The following is a 19492-nucleotide window of genomic DNA, read 5'->3' as shown; positions in this document are numbered from 1 at the left end:
GCTTGAGGGGGAAACAGGAACTGGACGAATCCGAGATCGTGTTGGTCTGAGTGAGTGTGTCTGTGTGTGAATGTGTGTGAATGTGTGTGTACGCGTGTGTGTGAGTGGGTGTGTGAGTGTGTATCCTACCTGCCTCCAGACCTTGGCTCTGATACACACTCTTGTGGTGCAGGCAGGTGGTGTTTTGTCCTCCACACACCATGCAGGCGTCCTCCTGCTGCTTGGAGCCTAAGATGGAGTCACATCCAGGTTTCTGTAAAACAAACAGTTTCATCTCAAAATCCACTGATTCCAAACAGTGGATCCTTTGTTTCATTTCATCAGCTTCACATTTCTGTCTGTTGATAAGAAAGTTCAGTCGGGAGTTATGTTCAATTTGGTTGAATATTAAAAACGACAAATAAACAGATGGTCTCAGTCAGTGTGGGGGGGCCGTGTGTCCTCAGTCCACCATGACTCTGTCTGTAGATGCTCGTCACAGAGACACAGCTTCCACTCACCAGGCAGCGTCCGTTCACACACAGCTCTCCAGGCTCCGAGCTGCAGGACGTCCCATCCAGAACCCGTCCGAAGTTGTAGTAGAACTTGTGACCCAGGGCCAAGCAGCTCAGTTCACAGGGGTCAGAGCCTGACGGGGACCGGGGGGGTCGTTTATGTTTCATATTCATTACATATAATAAATAGGATTCATCACATGTGATGTGTCGTATGTTATCGTAATCACCTGCATATTGTACATCTAAGTGTAAATAGTTTAGAATTCGAGACAGGTGTTTTTCATACAATCATAAAATAAAATGACACGTCTAGTGACTTTTGTTTTATTATAATTATTCAGGCTGTGGAATCTGGTCTGTTATGATGTCACTTGATCTGAGTCTCAGGTCTGAAGAAGTTATCTCATCTGTCCTGACCTGATTTTAAGATTAAATATAAATACTGCATCCTACTATTAACTCTGATCACATTTCTCTGCTTCCACTGCAGGAAACCAGGAAACATGGAACCAAGGAACCATGGAACCAAGGAACCATGGAACCATGGAACCATGGAACCATGGAACCAAGGAGCCAAGGAACCATGGAACCAAGGAACCATGGAACCATGGAACCATGGAACCAAGGAACCAAGGAACCATGGAACCATGGAACCATGGAACCATGGAACCAAGGAACCATGGAACCAAGGAACCATGGAACCATGGAACCATGGAACCAAGGAACCATGGAACCATGGAACCATGGAACCATGGAACCAAGGAACCATGGAACCAAGGAACCATGGAACCATGGAACCATGGAACCATGGAACCAAGGAACCATGGAACCAAGGAACCAAGGAACCATGGAACCATGGAACCAAGGAGCCATGGAACCAAGGAACCATGGAACCAAGGAACCATGGAACCATGGAACCATGGAACCAAGGAACCATGGAACCATGGAACCATGGAACCATGGAACCAAGGAACCATGGAACCATGGAACCATGGAACCAAGGAGCCATGGAACCATGGAACCATGGAACCAAGGAACCATGGAACCATGGAACCATGGAACCAAGGAGCCATGGAACCAAGGAACCATGGAACCATGGAACCAAGGAACCATGGAACCAAGGAGCCATGGAACCAAGGAACCATGGAACCATGGAACCAAGGAACCATGGAACCAAGGAACCATGGAACCATGGAACCATGGAACCATGGAACCAAGGAGCCATGGAACCAAGGAACCATGGAACCATGGAACCAAGGAACCATGGAAACCAAGGAACCATGGAACCATGGAACCATGGAACCAAGGAACCATGGAACCATGGAACCATGGAACCAAGGAGCCATGGAACCAAGGAACCATGGAACCATGGAACCAAGGAACCATGGAACCAAGGAACCATGGAACCATGGAACCATGGAACCATGGAACCATGGAACCAAGGAACCATGGAACCAAGGAACCATGGAACCATGGAACCATGGAACCAAGGAACCAAGGAACCATGGAACCAAGGAACCATGGAACCATGGAACCATGGAACCATGGAACCAAGGAACCATGGAACCATGGAACCATGGAACCAAGGAACCAAGGAACCATGGAACCATGGAACCAAGGAACAATGGAACCAAGGAACCATGGAACCATGGAACCATGTAACCAAGGAACCATGGAACCAAGGAACCATGGAACCATGGAACCATGGAACCAAGGAACCAAGGAACCATGGAACCATGGAACCATGGAACCAAGGAACCATGGAACCATGGAACCATGGAACCATGGAACCAAGGAACCATGGAACCATGGAACCATGGAACCAAGGAACCATGGAACCAAGGAACCAAGGAACCATGGAACCATGGAACCATGGAACCCTTGTTCCAGCAAACAGCTTCAGTCTTGATCTCTCTCACCTCCGTGAAACGTCGTCCACCTGAAGGTGTTTCCAGACACTAAGGGTCGATCGTTGAAGGCAGCGCACTGCATCTCTCTGAAATCCTCCGAGCCAGAAGCACACTCCTACACACACAGATACACACACACACACAGATACACACAGAGAAACACACAGAGATACACACACACACACATACACACGTGACACATGAGCACAAAGCAAATAAAAACTTTGTGTATAAAGAAATATGAACGTGGTGCTGACCTTCGTGTTGCAGATCTTGTATTGTCTGGGTTCTCCTGCACATGGTCCACCTACTGGGTTCCTGAATAAGCAGAGAGAACAGAGACTATATGATTATATGTGTGTTGGTTCATTCACAGAGTAAATATAAACATTTAAATATGAGTTTCAGACTCTTTTATTAAAACAGTTTGCAGTGTAATTAGCTGTTTGTACAGTAAATGTTCATTTTTATGTCACTTTGAACAAAATGATCTGATGAATCAAGTGGAATTTAGTTTCACATGGAATGAAGCAGTGATTTGCTCCTAACTGCTGTGACTCAAGGAACAAGAAGACATGGATCATCAGGCCATCACAACTCTCTCCAGGGCCACTAGGGGGCAGTGGATCAAGTAACAACAATAGAAACTATGAGAACTGCTTCCAATGCCTTGACATCCAAAACATCAGACGCAGTTCAGAGGACCACTTCTGTCCGTGAGGGTGAAAGAGGACAGAGAGTTTCTCCTCCACTGGCCAGGAGTGGTCAGTGGGACCCAGCCCCAGACTGGGAGATGTTGGTGGACGTGGGCCAGCGGCTCCCAGTCCCATCACATATTGTCAATACCACCTTGAGACTTGATGCTCTGGTCCAACACCCTGCTCCTCGTTTCCTTGGTTGAACTGACAGAACCCTGTGAGGAGCATGTTGAGGAACAAGAGGAACAGGCCTTTGAGGCAGAGCAACGAGACTGGAGAGCAGTAGTTTGACCTCTGGAGGTCGGCTGCAGGAGTTTCATTCCAACATCCACCACCAGGTTGCTCAAAGACCTGGGCTCCATGGACAGGTCCTGCTCCAGACCATGACAGAAACATCACACAGCGCCGGATCAGGAGGAACGATCCCAACTGGGCCCCAGGATGCTGGAGACATGTACCCAGATCAGCCTGTGGGGGGCTGGCCTCAGAAGAGGAGGTCTTATGATTAAAAAGTCTAAAACAACTAATGACACTAAAGTACACAACTGAAGACACGTCCCTAACATCCGCTGGTCACTAACCTATGTTAACTGAAGCAACACTTAGTTTAACAGCAATAAGAAAAACTACAATGAGGACGTGGAGGAGGCCTCTGACAAAAGACACATGTCAATTATTGAATAAATGATCAAATGTCCTCAGACCATGAAACTCAGCGTAAGAAACATGACATCGGACAACACTGATGGAAATAGTGTGAAGAAGAAAACCTCTTTCAACCTGCGGGACGAGGATGTTCTTTACCTGGTGATGCAGGTGCGTGTCCTCACAGAGGCTCCGCCCCCACAGCTGCGGGAGCAGGCCGACCAGCCGCTCCACGCCGCCCACTCGCTGCTCAGCTGCCGTCGAGCTCGTGTTGACCCCCCCGACGAGGCCTCGCCGGACGGCCCCCCCGCAGACAGCCAGGACCACTGAAGCAGACGGATAAAGGTCATCTCACCAACTGCACTTTTCTACATCTCAGAAAATTCCACCAAAGAATTCAAATGACTTCAAATTCTCCTGAACTGTATTTTAGTGATTCACTGATTAAAGAAAGCAAGAACAACTCTGAACACAATGTAATTCATAGGGTCAGTGGAATAAACGTGTGTCAAAGGGTCACAGGCGGCTGGAGCCAATGAGACGTCAGCTGAGAGGTGACCACAAGCCGCCAGCGAATCACACGACTGGAATAAAACCACAACGCCCACACTGGACTCTTCACATCCATCTGAACTCCAACAAAACTCAGATCCAAGGAGCTGATGTGTTATCTGGTGCTGATGTTGTAAATCATAGTTTTATACACAATTCATTTTATTATTATCATCTCATATGGAAGTGATGTAATGAATCAGATGCAGTAAAACCTTGTGAATCATCAGCTGAACGATAAATGTGATTAAAGATGATTAAAGAATCTCAAACACATTCCAGAGGCTTTACCCCGGAGGACAAACACACACACAGATACACACACGTACACACACACACACACACACACACACACACACAAAGATACACACAAACAAACACAGATACATACACTTACACACGTACACACACACAAACACACACACACACACAAAGATACACACAAACAAACACAGATACACACACGTACACATACACCCACACACACACACCCACACACACACACACACACACACACACACACACACACAAACCCACAGTTCCGTGGTGGGGTCACCTGAGGTTGCCCTCATTAGTGTTGGGGCCACTCAAATTAGCATTGATAACAGTTGGGGATGGGGGGGCTGGAATTCAAGATTAATGACCGTGACCTTTGACCTTTAAATCCCCCCCTCACATGACCAGGAAGTGTTTACAACATTTAGATATTAACAGACATCCTCTGATCTTAACCCTCAACACAGCTTGTAGTCTGGAGCTTTACATTTGTTATTATAACAATAATAATAATTACAATTTTAATAGGGCCTCACGTCTGTCAGTGCCTGTCAGTACTCGGGCCCTAATATTAATAATAATAATTTCATTGGTCAATATCACGTCTGATGTTGATGGATTTCAACAAAAGTTGAAGTGAGATGCAGAAATCCGGGAGCAGGAGTTACTCATGATGCAGCCAGGGGGCGCTGCTCTGAGGACGGGGGTTTAACCTGTGTCTAGTTATTCATAGGAGAAGGTTGAGAAGGTGTCTCCTGATGGACGCCGCAGAGGAAAGGTAGTGGAGCAGCAACCAGACCAAGGACTGAGGAGGTCTGAGGAGGTCTTCTAACAACTTTAGAAGACAAATACGCTGCCAGAGCGAAACAATCCAATCAGCTCGCTCCCTGACCTCGGGCCTCAGCTCAAAGAGCTGTGATTGGTTCACTTCCTTAATGAGCAGGATTTCCTGTGTGAACGCTGAGAGCGGCCACTTATCTTAATCACAGCGTTTAGTCGTTTAGTCACTTCAGAGGAAAAGAAAACATAAAGGCTGGAGAAGTTGGGCTGTTGTGGGAAATCTCCATGTCCCCGTCAGGTTAGGACCAGAGACACAGTGTCTCAGACAAACTGTCTCCAGATGTCTTCATACACGACACCCAGCTGCACATATCTATGAAGCCTGATGAATCTAATCACTGAGTCCAACTTCAGGAACCTCTCAAGAACATCGAGGTCTGGATGACCCAGCTCCCCAGCTCCACTGTGAGGAACCTGAGTTAGGACCAGGACATGTGACCCACATATAGAACAAGTCTGTAGGACAGCTTCCTTCCACCTGCACAGTATGATGGACATGAGGAACATCCTGTCTCAGAAGGAAGCTGAGAAACTCGTCCACTTGTTCCCTCTAGACTGGACCAGTATAGGTCTTTATCATCAGGACGTCCCAGTGAGTCTGTGAGAAGCTCCAGTTGGTCCAAGATGCTGCAGCACGAGAGCTGACAGGAACCAGAAGAGAACATCTCACTGCTCTGAGCTTCTCTCACTGGCTCCCTGTGAAACTCTGAATATCAAGATCCTGCTCCTCACATAGAAAGATCTGAACAATCAAACCCTTCATGTATCAACGAGCTCATAACACTGTCCTGTCCTGATGGATCACTGCTCTCCCAAAACACAGGTTCTCTGGTGGTTCTAGAGTCTGTCAGAGCAGAACAGGAGGTAGAACCTTCAGCTGCAGGCTCCTCTCCTGTGGAACCAGCTCCCACTCTGGGTTCTAGAGTCAGACACCATCTCTACATCTAACGTTAAACTTACAACGTTCCTTTTTGATCCCTTATGCTGCTATAGGTCTAGACTGCTGGATAACTCCCATCATGCACTGAGCTCTCTCTCTCTCTCTCTCTCCAGGTGAGAGGTGGAGCAGCCGGGTGCAGCAGACAGAGACAGGAAGTGACGTGTTACCTCTTCGTGTGTGTCAGCACTTCTTCACCAGAGACATTTGTTTTAGTTCCCCCCCCCCACACACACAAACACACTCCCAGTGAATCAGTGGAGGACCCCCTGCTGGTCACTCTGCTTCTGGAGGTACACTTCATACAGGAGCTCAGGAGGACAAACTGAGTCTCACTCTTTGTGTTCACACTTGATTCTCCAGAATAAATCAAGTGTGTTATTTCAGGATTGTCGTGACATTTTATGCAGCACAAAATAATCAGCAGTGGATCTGTTGTCTTATGAAGCAGGTTCATTGAAATGAATAAGTGAGGGTGGAACCAGCTGAAGGTTTGGAGCTTGAGAGGAATCGTCTCTGTCTCTGTCTCAGTGTTGACTTACGCTCTGTGGGGACGAGAGACGGACGACCAGCAGCAGGACAAAGGTCACGGCCTGAAGTCGAGTCAGTTTCCTGGAGACAAGGAGACAAACAACCAGCGTCAGTCGGCTGGTGACATCATCCTGGTCATTCTTCACCTAACGTGCACATGAACGCACAAATACAGAAGTGTTGCAGCAGAGGTGTTCGACAGAAGACAGAAAAGACTCGACCAGCACAGCCGAGGTCTTGAGCTGACGGATCACAGGTTTTGTATTGAAACATCATATTAAATATAAAAGGAATTAGCTGTGACTTTCCTGATGAAACTTGAAGGTGAGTTTGTATTTAGAATCCAGCAGCATCATGTCAGAAGTAAAGAAGAGTTGTGTTAACATCACTGCTGAGCTGATAAACCTGTTTGTTAGAAGCTCGTCTCTGAAGGAACAGATTCTCGGTCTGACTCATGAAGTTCTTTTTCTGAGAAGCTTCTTGGAAGCCGTCTCTCTGATTCTCTTTGATTCTCTCTGATTCTCTTTGATCTCTTTGATTCTGTGTCACATGTTCCAGTTTGTGTGACGGGACGTTTCATTAAAACCTTCTTAATGACAACATGTGAGGAATCTGGGGAGTTTCACCAACTTAATCTTCTGTGTTTCCTTTGCCCTGATATCTCATCATCTCACGTCCTCCTCCTCTCTGTGATCTCTCTCTCTCTCCGTCCACTTTGACTCTTTCAGCCACAAACACCGATCTGCTCCACAGCTTCTGGCTTCTGGCCCGGTCCCAGGTCAGTAGCTGTCCCGGCCAATTAACCGTCTCAGATCTGCCTCGGTCGCTGAGCAGCCGCGCCCCCCCGAGCCCCCCCGAGCCCCGAGCTCCCTTCCTGTCCTTACATGGAGATTCATATCAGAGGAGCGGTCACGCTGACCCGCCGACACCAGGAGCTCCATCTTTCTCTTTTCCACACAAACCTTCAACTCCTCAGTTTAAATCTTATACTTCTAACCAACAGTTTTTTTATATAGGTTTAAATCCAGCACAGCTCTGTTCTCCATTGACTCATGATGTGTGCGTCGTGAATGCAGGATTCCTTTCTAGAAAGGATGTTCATCACTATTTTTAACCTTTGGTTACTAAACTAAATATTAAGAGAATAAATGGGCAGAATTGAAGAAATGACACTAAATAAGGCAGAAAACCACATTTGACATTAATGTAAAGAATCAACATGTGATCCACTTGCCTCATATTAAAGAGTCACTCGTTTGTTTCTTATCTGGGATGAAATCCTCCTCTCGTCCTGAAAGCTTCAACAAGTCCTTCTTCAAGTTGTCTGAAATGAAAGAAGCCGATGACTGTGAACGTTGTGATAAACATGACAAACTGTTGGTCAGCGTACCCGTCACTAACCGACCAATCGTGGCCGTGCCTCACTCTACATGACCATGAGTCACCGCGAGGAGAAACGTACAGAGATGAAGGTGTTAGAGAGCCAATCACAGACGAGGAGCAGCTGTCAGTCAACTCTGGAGGTAACCTTAGTGTTACACAAACAACACTATACTTACTGTAACACAAACTATACTACACTACACCTTTTGTTACACAACCACAACACAACAATACACCTATTGTTACACAAACGCTTAACAGCACTACATTTAATGTTACACAACCACTACACTACACTGCACTTATTGTAACAAAAAACACAACACAACAATACAATTATTGTTACACAAACAACACTACACTACACTTTATGTTACACATACAACACTACATTGCACTTATTGTTACACAAACAACACTACACTTCACCTTTTGTTATACAAACACTACACAACACTACAGTTTTTTCTATTTGTTGTTGTCAATACTAAATTAATCAAAGGATAAAATCATTTGTAATGATCAAAGCTGATGAGACTCTTGAGTTGTATCATCACATTCGTTTGAATAACAACAACTAATAAAATATTAAGAACTGACATGATGATATTTTGCAGATTGTGGAAACAAACTCTGAAAAGTGTCTGAACTCACAAACGTGTCCTGGAACATTCGCCCGTCGCTCCCTGAACAAACACACTTCAGTTTCCGTGTTGTTATCACGCAGTAACATTCTGCGGCTGTGGTTAAAGTGCAGGAGACACCTGTGTGTGTGCGTGTGTGTTCCTGTGTGTGAGTGACACACAGAAAGTTGTTAACTTTCAACGTGTAACGACTGCATCTTCATTTCCTGAGTTTCAAGATCTTGATTCTTCAACAAACACATTTAACCTGGAACTGTCTCCACCAGAGAATAAACATAAATGATCCATACAACTTTTTTTATTGATCATTTATATTAATCATTAATAAGGTTTGATAACTTTAGTTCTTTCACAGTGAAGAAGAGGAGACAGTGACATCATCAAGTGTTGAGTCCTTGAAGCTCAATGCTCAGTGTCCCATGGTGAGAAGATTACATGTGTCCATGGCTCCTCCCTCTGGAGACAGTGAGACAGTCTGTCTACAGAGCAGTGAGACAGTCTGTCTACAGAGCAGTAAGACAGTCTGTCTACAGACCAGTGAGACAGTCTGTCTACAGAGCAGTAAGACAGTCTGTCAGCAGAGCAGTGAGACAGTCTGTCTACAGAGCAGTGAGACAGTCTGTCTACAGACCAGTGAGACGGTCTGTCTACAGACCAGTGAGACAGTCTGTCTACAGAGCAGTGAGACAGTCCGTCTACAGAGCAGTGAGACGGTCTGTCTACAGAGCAGTGAGACGGTCTGTCAGCAGAGCAGTGAGACGGTCTGTCAGCAGAGCAGTGAGACAGTCTGTCAGCAGAGCAGTAAGACAGTCTGTCTACAGACCAGTGAGACAGACTGTCAGCAGAGCAGTGAGACAGTCTGTCTACAGACCAGTGAGACAGACTGTCAGCAGAGCAGTGAGACAGTCTGTCTACAGACCAGTGAGACAGTCTGTCTACAGAGCAGTGAGACAGTCCATCTACAGACCAGTGAGACGGTCTGTCTACAGAGCAGTGAGACAGTCTGTCAGCAGAGCAGTGAGACAGTCTGTCAGCAGAGCAGTCAGACAGTCTGTCTACAGAGCAGTGAGACAGTCTGTCTACAGACCAGTGAGACAGTCTGTCTACAGAGCAGTGAGACAGTCCGTCTACAGACCAGTGAGACGGTCTGTCTATAGACCAGTGAGACGGTCTGTCAGCAGAGCAGTGAGACAGTCCGTCTACAGACCAGTGAGACAGTCTGTCAGCAGAGCAGTGAGACAGACTGTCTACAGAGCAGTGAGACAGTCTGTCTACAGACCAGTGAGACAGTCTGTCTACAGACCAGTGAGACAGACTGTCAGCAGAGCAGTGAGACAGTCTGTCTACAGAGCAGTGAGACAGTCTGTCAGCAGAGCAGTGAGACAGTCTGTCAGCAGAGCAGTGAGACAGTCTGTCTACAGAGCAGTGAGAAAGTCTGTCTACAGAGCAGTGAGACAGTCTGTCTACAGACCAGTGAGACAGACTGTCTACAGACCAGTGAGACAGTCTGTCTACAGACCAGTGAGACAGACTGTCAGCAGAGCAGTGAGACAGTCTGTCTACAGAGCAGTGAGACAGTCTGTCAGCAGAGCAGTGAGACAGTCTGTCAGCAGAGCAGTAAGACAGTCTGTCTACAGAGCAGTGAGACAGTCTGTCTACAGAGCAGTGAGACAGTCTTTCTACAGAGCAGTGAGACAGTCTGTCTACAGAGCAGTGAGACAGTCTTTCTACAGACCAGTGAGACAGTCTGTCTACAGACCAGTGAGACAGTCTGTCAGCAGAGCAGTAAGACAGTCTGTCAGCAGAGCAGTGAGACAGTCTGTCAGCAGAGCAGTAAGACAGTCTGTCTACAGAGCAGTGAGACAGTCTGTCTACAGAGCAGTGAGACAGTCTTTCTACAGAGCAGTGAGACAGTCTGTCTACAGAGCAGTGAGACAGTCTGTCAGCAGAGCAGTAAGACAGTCTGTCAGCAGAGCAGTGAGACAGTCCTGACCTTGATGGTGGATCCTGATCCTGGTGGTGGATCCTGATCTTGATGGTGGATCCTGATCCTGGTGGTGGATCCTGATCCTGATGGTGGATCCTGATCCTAGTGGTGGACCCTGATCTTGATGGTGGATCCTGATCCTGATGGTGGATCCTGATCTTGATGGTGGATCCTGATCCTGGTGGTGGATCCTGATCTTGATGGTGGATCCTGATGGTGGTTGATCCTGATTTTAATGGTTGATCGTGATCCTGATGGTGGATCCTGATCCTGGTGGTGGATCCTGATCTTGATGGTGAATCCTGATCCTGGTGGTGGATCCTGATCCTGGTGGTGGATCCTGATATTGATGGTGGATCCTGATCCTGGTGGTTGATCCTGATCTTGATGGTGGATCCTGATCTTGATGGTGGATCCTGATCCTGATGGTGGATCCTGATCTTGATGGTGGATCCTGATCTTGATGGTGGATCCTGATCCTGGTGGTGGATCCTGATCCTGGTGGTGGATCCTGATCTTGATGGTGGATCCTGATCCTGGTGGTTGATCCTGATCTTGATGGTGGATCCTGATCTTGATGGTGGATCCTGATCTTGATGGTGGATCCTGATCTTGATGGTGGATCCTGATCTTGATGGTGAATCCTGATCCTGGTGGTTGATCCTGATCTTGATGGTGGATCCTGATCTTGATGGTGGATCCTGATCCTGGTGGTTGATCCTGATCTTGATGGAGGATCCTGATCTTGATGGTGGATCCTGATCTTGATGGTGGATCCTGATCTTGATGGTGGATCCTGATCTTGGTGGTGGATCCTGATCCTGATGGTGGATCCTGATGGTGGACTATGATCAAATCAAGACTACTTGATTTATAATATTTCTCCTCAGATACTCGACTGACAATAATCCATTAGGTCTTTGATCTTCAGTTCTGCTACTAAGTGTTTATTCTAATCAAAGCTGTAAAGACTGTGATCTTTTTCATGTCCTCTGAGACACGGGACATCTGTTGGACTAGTGTCCGTCCTGGGAGACGGGTCCTCACATGTGTCTCTGAGGTTTATACCTTCTTTAGTAGTCTGGCTCTTGTTGAGGGTGAAGAACAGAGGACGTCTCACCTTGTTAAAGACTATGAGACAAACTGGGACCAGTGAATATGATGTGAGGACCCGTTGTGAATGATGCTGTGAGGTGGACCTGATGCTTTGAGGTGGACCTGATGCTTTGAGGTGGACCTGATGCTTTGAGGTGGACCTGATGCTGTGAGGTGGACCTGATGCTGTGAGGTGGACCTGATGCTTCGAGGTGGACCTGATGCGTCGAGGTGGATCTGATGCTTTGAGGTGGACCTGATGCTGTGAGGTGGACCTGATGCTTTGAGGTGGACCTGATGCTTTGAGGTGGACCTGATGCTTTGAGGTGGACCTGATGCTGTGAGGTGGACCTGATGCTGTGAGGTGGACCTGATGCTTCGAGGTGGACCTGATGCTTTGAGGTGGACCTGATGCTGTGAGGTGGACCTGATGCTTTGAGGTGGACCTGATGCTTCATGGTGGACCTGATGCTGTGAGGTGGACCTGATGCTTCGAGGTGGACCTGATGCTGTGAGGTGGACCTGATGCTTTGAGGTGGTCCTGATGCTTCGAGGTGGACCTGATGCTTCGAGGTGGACCTGATGCTTCGAGGTGGACCTGATGCTGTGAGGTGGACCTGATGCTTTGAGGTGGACCTGATGCTGTGAGGTGGACCTGATGCTGTGAGGTGGACCTGATGCTTCGAGGTGGACCTGATGCTTCGAGGTGGACCTGATGCTGTGAGGTGGACCTGATGCTTCGAGGTGGACCTGATGCTGTGAGGTGGACCTGATGCTTTGAGGTGGACCTGATGCTGTGAGGTGGACCTGATGCTGTGAGGTGGACCTGATGCTGTGAGGTGGACCTGATGCTTTGAGGTGGTCCTGATGCTTTGAGGTGGACCTTATGCTGTGAGGTGGACCTGATGCTTTGAGGTGGTCCTGATGCTTTGAGGTGGACCTGATGCTTCGAGGTGGACCTGATGCTGTGAGGTGGACCTGATGCTGTGAGGTGGACCTGATGCTGTGAGGTGGACCTGATGCTGTGAGGTGGACCTGATGCTGTGAGGTGGACCTGATGCTTCGAGGTGGACCTGATGCTGTGAGGTGGACCTGATGCTGTGAGGTGGACCTGATGCTGTGAGGTGGACATGATGCTTCGAGGTGGACCTGATGCTTCGAGGTGGACCTGATGCTGTGAGGTGGACCTGATGCTGTGAGGTGGACATGATGCTTCGAGGTGGACCTGATGCTTCGAGGTGGACCTGATGCTGTGAGGTGGACCTGATGCTTCGAGGTGGACCTGATGCTGTGAGGTGGACCTGATGCTGTGAGGTGGACCTGATGCTTTGAGGTGGACCTGATGCTTCGAGGTGGACCTGATGCTGTGAGGTGGACCTGATGCTTCGAGGTGGACCTGATTCTTCGAGGTGGACCTGATGCTTCGAGGTGGACCTGATGCTGTGAGGTGGACCTGATGCTTTGAGGTGGACCTGATGCTGTGAGGTGGACCTGATGCTTCGAGGTGGACCTGATGCTTTGAGGTGGACCTGATGCTGTGAGGTGGACCTGATGCTTTGAGGTGGACCTGATGCTTTGAGGTGGACCTGATGCTTCTGGACGTCCTGAGCTCAGGACTTCAGGTCTTGACAGCGGCTGTGTCTAAACTCTGGAACTGCTAATTTCTTCATATCAGAACCAATCAGAAACATTCGAATTTTTGTTTAAGATTCACTTCAATTCATCTCTTATTGTGGAATATTTAAATTCTCAAAAAATGGTGATGTTTTATTAATAAACGTTTTGATCTTGTTTTTTTTTGTTTTGTTTGTTTGTGTTTATATTCCTTTATCTGGAACCTGTTCAGTTCTACAAATACGATTTGATTGAATGATTCTCTCAGTTCCACTGGGTTCTCTGTGTTCTACTGTGTTCTACTGTGTTCTCTGAGTTTTCTGAGTTCTGTTACCCTAACCCTAACCCTAACGAGAACAAAGAGAAGAGAGCACATTTCTCCAGTATTAGCATCGCTACACTGGCTTCCAGTTAAATCTAGAATAGAATTAAAAATTCTCCTCCTCACCTTCAAGGCCCTTAATAATATGGCGCCTTTTTACCTTAAAGAGCTGTTAGTACCTTATAAACCCACTAGAGCACTCCGCTCCCAGAACTCAGGCTGTCGTCCCTAAAGTCTCTAGAAGTAGAGTAGGAGCCAGAGCTTTTAGCCATCAAGCCCCTCGGCTGTGGAATAATCTACCACTTTCAGTTCGGGAGGCAGACACCATCTGTTCGTTTAAGAGTCGGCTCAAAACCTTCCTTTTTGATAAAGCTTATAGTTAGAGCTAATTAGTGCGGCAGATCGTTACTTGTTCTATTTTATGACACATGACACACGGAGCTTCTCTTTCCAGCTTCTCCTTCCTCTTCTCCATCCCTATCTCCCTTCCCTGGAATCCCTTTGCTTTATCACCCGCAGATCCAGGGCCTCTGTGGCCGCACCATGGATTGCGGTTTGTGGATCGCGCACCGGGGGTCGCGGTGGTGGACCCAGTGTGGTGGATTCTGAGTCATGTGGGCTGATCGTGGTGCTGGTGGCGGACCCTGTGTCGCGTTGGCATCGGGCACGGGCGGTGGACCAGGACCGCGGTGGTGGCTGTGATTGGTCCTGTTGGGCGGCGGTGGACGGTGACTGAGGACTGGAGTGGCGTCTGGTCTGGATGGTGGATCGTGGTCCTGCTGGTTGCTGACACTGGACTGTGATTGCAGCGGGACTGCTTGGCATGTCATGTTGGGGTTGTCCTTCGGGATGTCTACCCTCATCAAATGCTGCTAGAGACTTTGATTATTGATGAAGTTCTCCTGCACGTGGCATCTATTGCACTTCTTCGGTTAAGGACAGAGGATGTCACACCCTGTTAAAGCCCTATGAGATAAATTGTAATTTGTGAATATGGGCTATACAAATAAAATTTGATTGATTGATTGATTCTGTGTGTTCTGTGTTCTCTGGTTCCTGTGTGTTCTCTGAGTTCTACTGTGTTCTGTGTGTTCCCTGTTTTCTGTGTTCTCGGAGTTCTACGAGTTCTACTGTGTTCTATTGAGTTCTATGTGTTCTGTGTTCTGTGTTCTGTGTTCTCTGTGTTCTCTGTGTTCTATGTTCTCTGAATTCGACTGTGTTCTATTGAGTTCTATGTCTTCTGTGTTCTACTGAGTTCTCTGAGTTTTATGAGTTCTCTGAGTTCTACTGTGTTCTATTGAGTTCTATGTCTTCTGTGTTCTACTGTGTTCTCTGAGTTCTCTGAGTTCTGTGTTCTCTGAATTCGACTGTGTTCTATTGAGTTCTATGTCTTCTGTGTTCTACTGAGTTCTCTGAGTTCTGTGTGTTCTCTGTTCTGTGTTCTGTTTACTCTGAATTCTACTGTGTTCTCTGGTTCCTCTGTGTTCTCTGTTCTGAGTTCTGTGTTCTCTGAGTTTTATGAGTTCTCTGAGTTCTACTGTGTTCTATTGAGTTCTATGTCTTCTGTGTTCTACTGTGTTCTCTGAGTTCTCTGAGTTCTATGTTCTCTGAATTCGACTGTGTTCTATTGAGTTCTATGTGTTCTGTGTTCTCTGAATTCTCTGTGTTCTGTGTTCTATGTTCTCTGAATTCTACTGTGTTCTATTGAGTTCTATGTGTTCTGTGTTCTCTGTGTTCTGTGTGTTCCCTGTTTTCTGTGTTCTCGGAGTTCTACGAGTTCTACTGTGTTCTATTGAGTTCTATGTGTTCTGTGTTCTGTGTTCTCTGTTTTCTCTGAGTTCTCTGTGTTCTCTGTGTTCTATGTTCTCTGAATTCGACTGTGTTCTATTGAGTTCTATGTGTTCTGTGTTCTCTGTGTTCTGTGTGTTCCCTGTTTTCTGTGTTCTCGGAGTTCTACGAGTTCTACTGTGTTCTATTGAGTTCTATGTGTTCTGTGTTCTGTGTTCTCTGTTTTCTCTGAGTTCTCTGTGTTCTCTGTGCTCTATGTTCTCTGAATTCGACTGTGTTCTATTGAGTTCTATGTCTTCTGTGTTCTACTGTGTTCTCTGAGTACTCTGAGTTCTCTGAGTTCTGTGTGTTCTCTGTTCTGAGTTCTCTGAGTTCTCTGAGTTCTCTGAGTTCTCTGAGTTCTACTGTGTTCTACTGTGTTCTATTGAGTTCTATGTCTTCTGTGTTCTACTGTGTTCTCTGAGTTCTCTGAGTTCTGTGTTCTCTGAATTCTACTGTGTTCTATTGAGTTCTATGTGTTCTGTGTTCTACTGTGTTCTCTGAGTTCTCTGAGTTCTGTGTTCTCTGAATTCTACTGTGTTCTATTGAGTTCTATGTGTTCTGTTTACTCTGAATTCTACTGTGTTCTCTGGTTCCTCTGTGTTCTATTGAGTTCTATGTCTTCTGTGTTCTACTGTGTTCTCTGAGTTCTATGTTCTCTGAATTCTACTGTGTTCTATTGAGTTCTATGTCTTCTGTGTTCTCTGAGTTCTCTGAGGCCGGGCTGGGATCAGATTAAAGCGAGCACAGTATTTATAACTCTGACATTAGAGATAAAGCTGCAGTTGGAATGTAGGAATCTGACAGATATGCACCTCGGTGGAGGAGCAGCACAAACTCTGCAGGCGTCCACAGGATTAACTCCAACTCTTCACAGAAAAACTAATGTGACTGAAGACTGAAGCCTCAACACACCACGAGGTTTGTTCCACCGAGTTCTGCACAGAACAAACTGTCGCTGGAATGTAACACCTCCTCCTCTGCTGAGGAGCATCAGCTGCTCACAGAACAAAACAAGGAGCTGATGTTGATTCTGTCAATCACAGAACAAACAGGAAAGAGAAACTGGAATGTATCACCTGCAGTAAACTACACACTGACACACACACCCACACACTTCCACTCACACACAGACCCAGTCACAGTCACAAACAGTCAGACAAACACACACACACTTACACAGTCACACACACAGTCACACACTTACACACACACACACAGAGACACAGACACACTGACACACACAGTCACACCCACACCCACACACTTCCACTCACACACGGACACAGTCACAGACACACACAGTCACACACAGTCACACACTGACACACACACAGTCACAGACACACACACTTACACTCACACACAGACACAGTCACAGTCACAAACAGTCAGACAAACACACACACACTTACACAGTCACACACACAGTCACACACTTACACACACACACACAGAGACACAGACACAGACACACTGACACACACAGTCACACCCACACCCACACACTTCCACTCACACACGGACACAGTCACAGACACACACAGTCACACACAGTCACACACTGACACACACACTGACACACACACAGTCACAGACACACACACTTACACTCACACACACACACACACACACAGAGACACAGACACAGACACACACAGTCACACACACAGTCACACACTTACACACACACATACACAGTTGCACATGGACACAGTCACAGACACAAATAGTCAGACTAACACACACACACTTACACACTTACACAGAGACACAGACACAGACACAGTCACACACACACACACACACACACACACACACACACACACACACACACACACACACACACACACACACACACAGCCCTGGGCCAGAACCTCTAAGATGTTGAATGAACCAATTGTTACTTTGGATAAAAGCGTTCGCTAAATTTGCACATTTAAACATTTGTACATTTGCACTTAACTTATTCCTACAGTATTATCCCACCTAGAGTGTATTCATATTTTTATATATTTATCTTGCTCTTAGTGTATTCATCATTCTTATATCATACCTAACCTCTTAATACTGTTCATATTCCATTTATATTTCCATTTATATTCCATATATATTTCTAACTGTACTTCATATTTATTTACATATTCCATCTCTGCACTTTAATTGCCATTTTTTTGCACTTCTGGTTAGACGCTAAACCGCATTTCGTTGTATATGTACTTGTACTGTGCAATGACCATAAAGTTGAATCTAATCTAATCTAAATGACATGTGAGGGAATTCACACAAACAGACACAGTCTCACACACACACACACACACACACACACACACTTACTTGCTCAGTGACAACATGGTGGAAACTTCAGAGGTTCAGGTGTGAAACTGCTGCTGAATAATCCGATACACACACTTCACACTGAGTAATATCCATGTCCAGCTGTCAAATGCTCCTCTTCCTCCTCTTCTTCCTCTTCCTCACACTTTCACCTCTCTCTCAGATTTCCTTCATCCAAGCTGCGTCAACACAGAAACACCATCAGAGGCTCAGGGTCCAACAGGTGGGACTCAGTGTCCAACTGGTGGGACTCAGTGTCCAGCAGGTGGGACTCAGTGTCCAACTGGTGGGACTCAGTGTCCAGCAGGTGGGACTCAGTGTCCAACAGGTGGGACTCAGTGTCCAACTGGTGGGACTCAGTGTCCTGCAGGTGGGACTCAGTGTCCAGCAGGTGGGACTCAGTGTCCAACAGGTGGGACTCAGTGTCCTGCAGGTGGGACTCAGTGTCCTGCAGTCAAAACAAAGTCTCCTGTGTAAAAGCAATGAGAGAGAGAGAGAGAGAGACACAGAGAGAGAGAGACACAGAGAGAGAGAGAGGTAGAGAGAGAGAGGGGGAGAGAGAGAGAGAGAGAGACACAGACAGATCTGCAGTGAGACACTGAGGCTAAGAGAGCTGTGTGCTGCATATCTCTCTCTCTCTCTCTCTCTCTCTCTCTCTCTCTCTCTCTCGTCCAATCACAGTCCAGCAGGTGTTCAGAGGCCAGTGACTCAACTTCTCTTTATATGTGCGTGTGTGTGTGTACACACATGTACACACTCAGTTGCGCTGCTCTTTCCAGGGACGCCCCTCGTGAACGTGTCCAGACGCCGCTCTGTCTGAATCACTTCATTCCAGCGGTTCTTCTCTTTCACTGAGGCGTTGAACATGTGTAACTGGATCTGAGGAGAGTTTCCTTTGTGTCTCTGAGCTTTGTTTTGGTTTCACAGTTCTACGTTGGTGACGTTTAGGTGGTCTCCTGTTTCCTACAGTCTTCAGCGTGATGATGAAGAGACCATGTGACCTCTGTGTGAACCTGGAGTTCCACCTCCATCACTGCTGCTTTGAACAGAGACGACTCCTGTGACCTTGAACTTTCCTTTGCAGCCGAGCAGACACAACATGGAGGAGATAGTGTTGGTCTGTCTGCTTGTTGTTGTGCGATCAGCGTCACGTAGGGTTCTCTAAATGAGAAACATTTACAGAATACACACAGTTATCTGGATCGCCACCTGGTGGCTGCCTGCAGTACACTTCATAAGATTCAACACTTGTTTACCTTGGTTTGCTCACAACAACAATCAGTGGATCCACGTGAGGATCTGGGATTTGATGGTTCTGTAAACTGGAAGTCTTAGTTTGGGTCTTTTCCCTGAGGAGAGTTACTAAGAGGAGGTTGAGTCCTGCAGGGTTCTGTCCA

The 19492-nt window shown here is 46.8% G+C and overlaps 1 protein-coding gene across 3 annotated transcripts in view; it reads right to left on the bottom strand.

The window, feature by feature from the left end:
• The window catches only part of adamtsl5 (ADAMTS like 5), a 31446-nt gene extending 12449 nt beyond the window's left edge, over positions 1-18997 (bottom strand). The window contains exons 1-8 of one of the 3 annotated variants that reach the window (XM_053418167.1): positions 18096-18995; positions 8121-8210; positions 6898-6967; positions 3910-4076; positions 2665-2725; positions 2417-2522; positions 501-628; positions 130-253 (exon numbers count right to left, since the gene is read on the bottom strand). In XM_053418167.1, the coding sequence (XP_053274142.1) occupies positions 130-253; positions 501-628; positions 2417-2522; positions 2665-2725; positions 3910-4076; positions 6898-6967; positions 8121-8125 (661 nt within the window). In that variant the 5' untranslated portion in view covers positions 8126-8210; positions 18096-18995. Of the gene's footprint in view, positions 1-129; positions 254-500; positions 629-2416; positions 2523-2664; positions 2726-3909; positions 4077-6897; positions 6968-8120; positions 8211-8923; positions 9059-18095 lie in introns of those variants that run through there. The other 2 variants (XM_053418203.1, XM_053418129.1) reach the window with 2 other exon arrangements.
• Positions 18998-19492: the final 495 nt, after the last annotated feature.

Source organism: Pleuronectes platessa, chromosome 1 (assembly GCF_947347685.1).
Source record: "Pleuronectes platessa chromosome 1, fPlePla1.1, whole genome shotgun sequence".
NCBI classification, from domain to species: domain Eukaryota; kingdom Metazoa; phylum Chordata; class Actinopteri; order Pleuronectiformes; family Pleuronectidae; genus Pleuronectes; species Pleuronectes platessa.
Note: the sequence above shows the minus strand (reverse complement) of the source record. Positions and strands in the feature narration are given on the sequence as shown.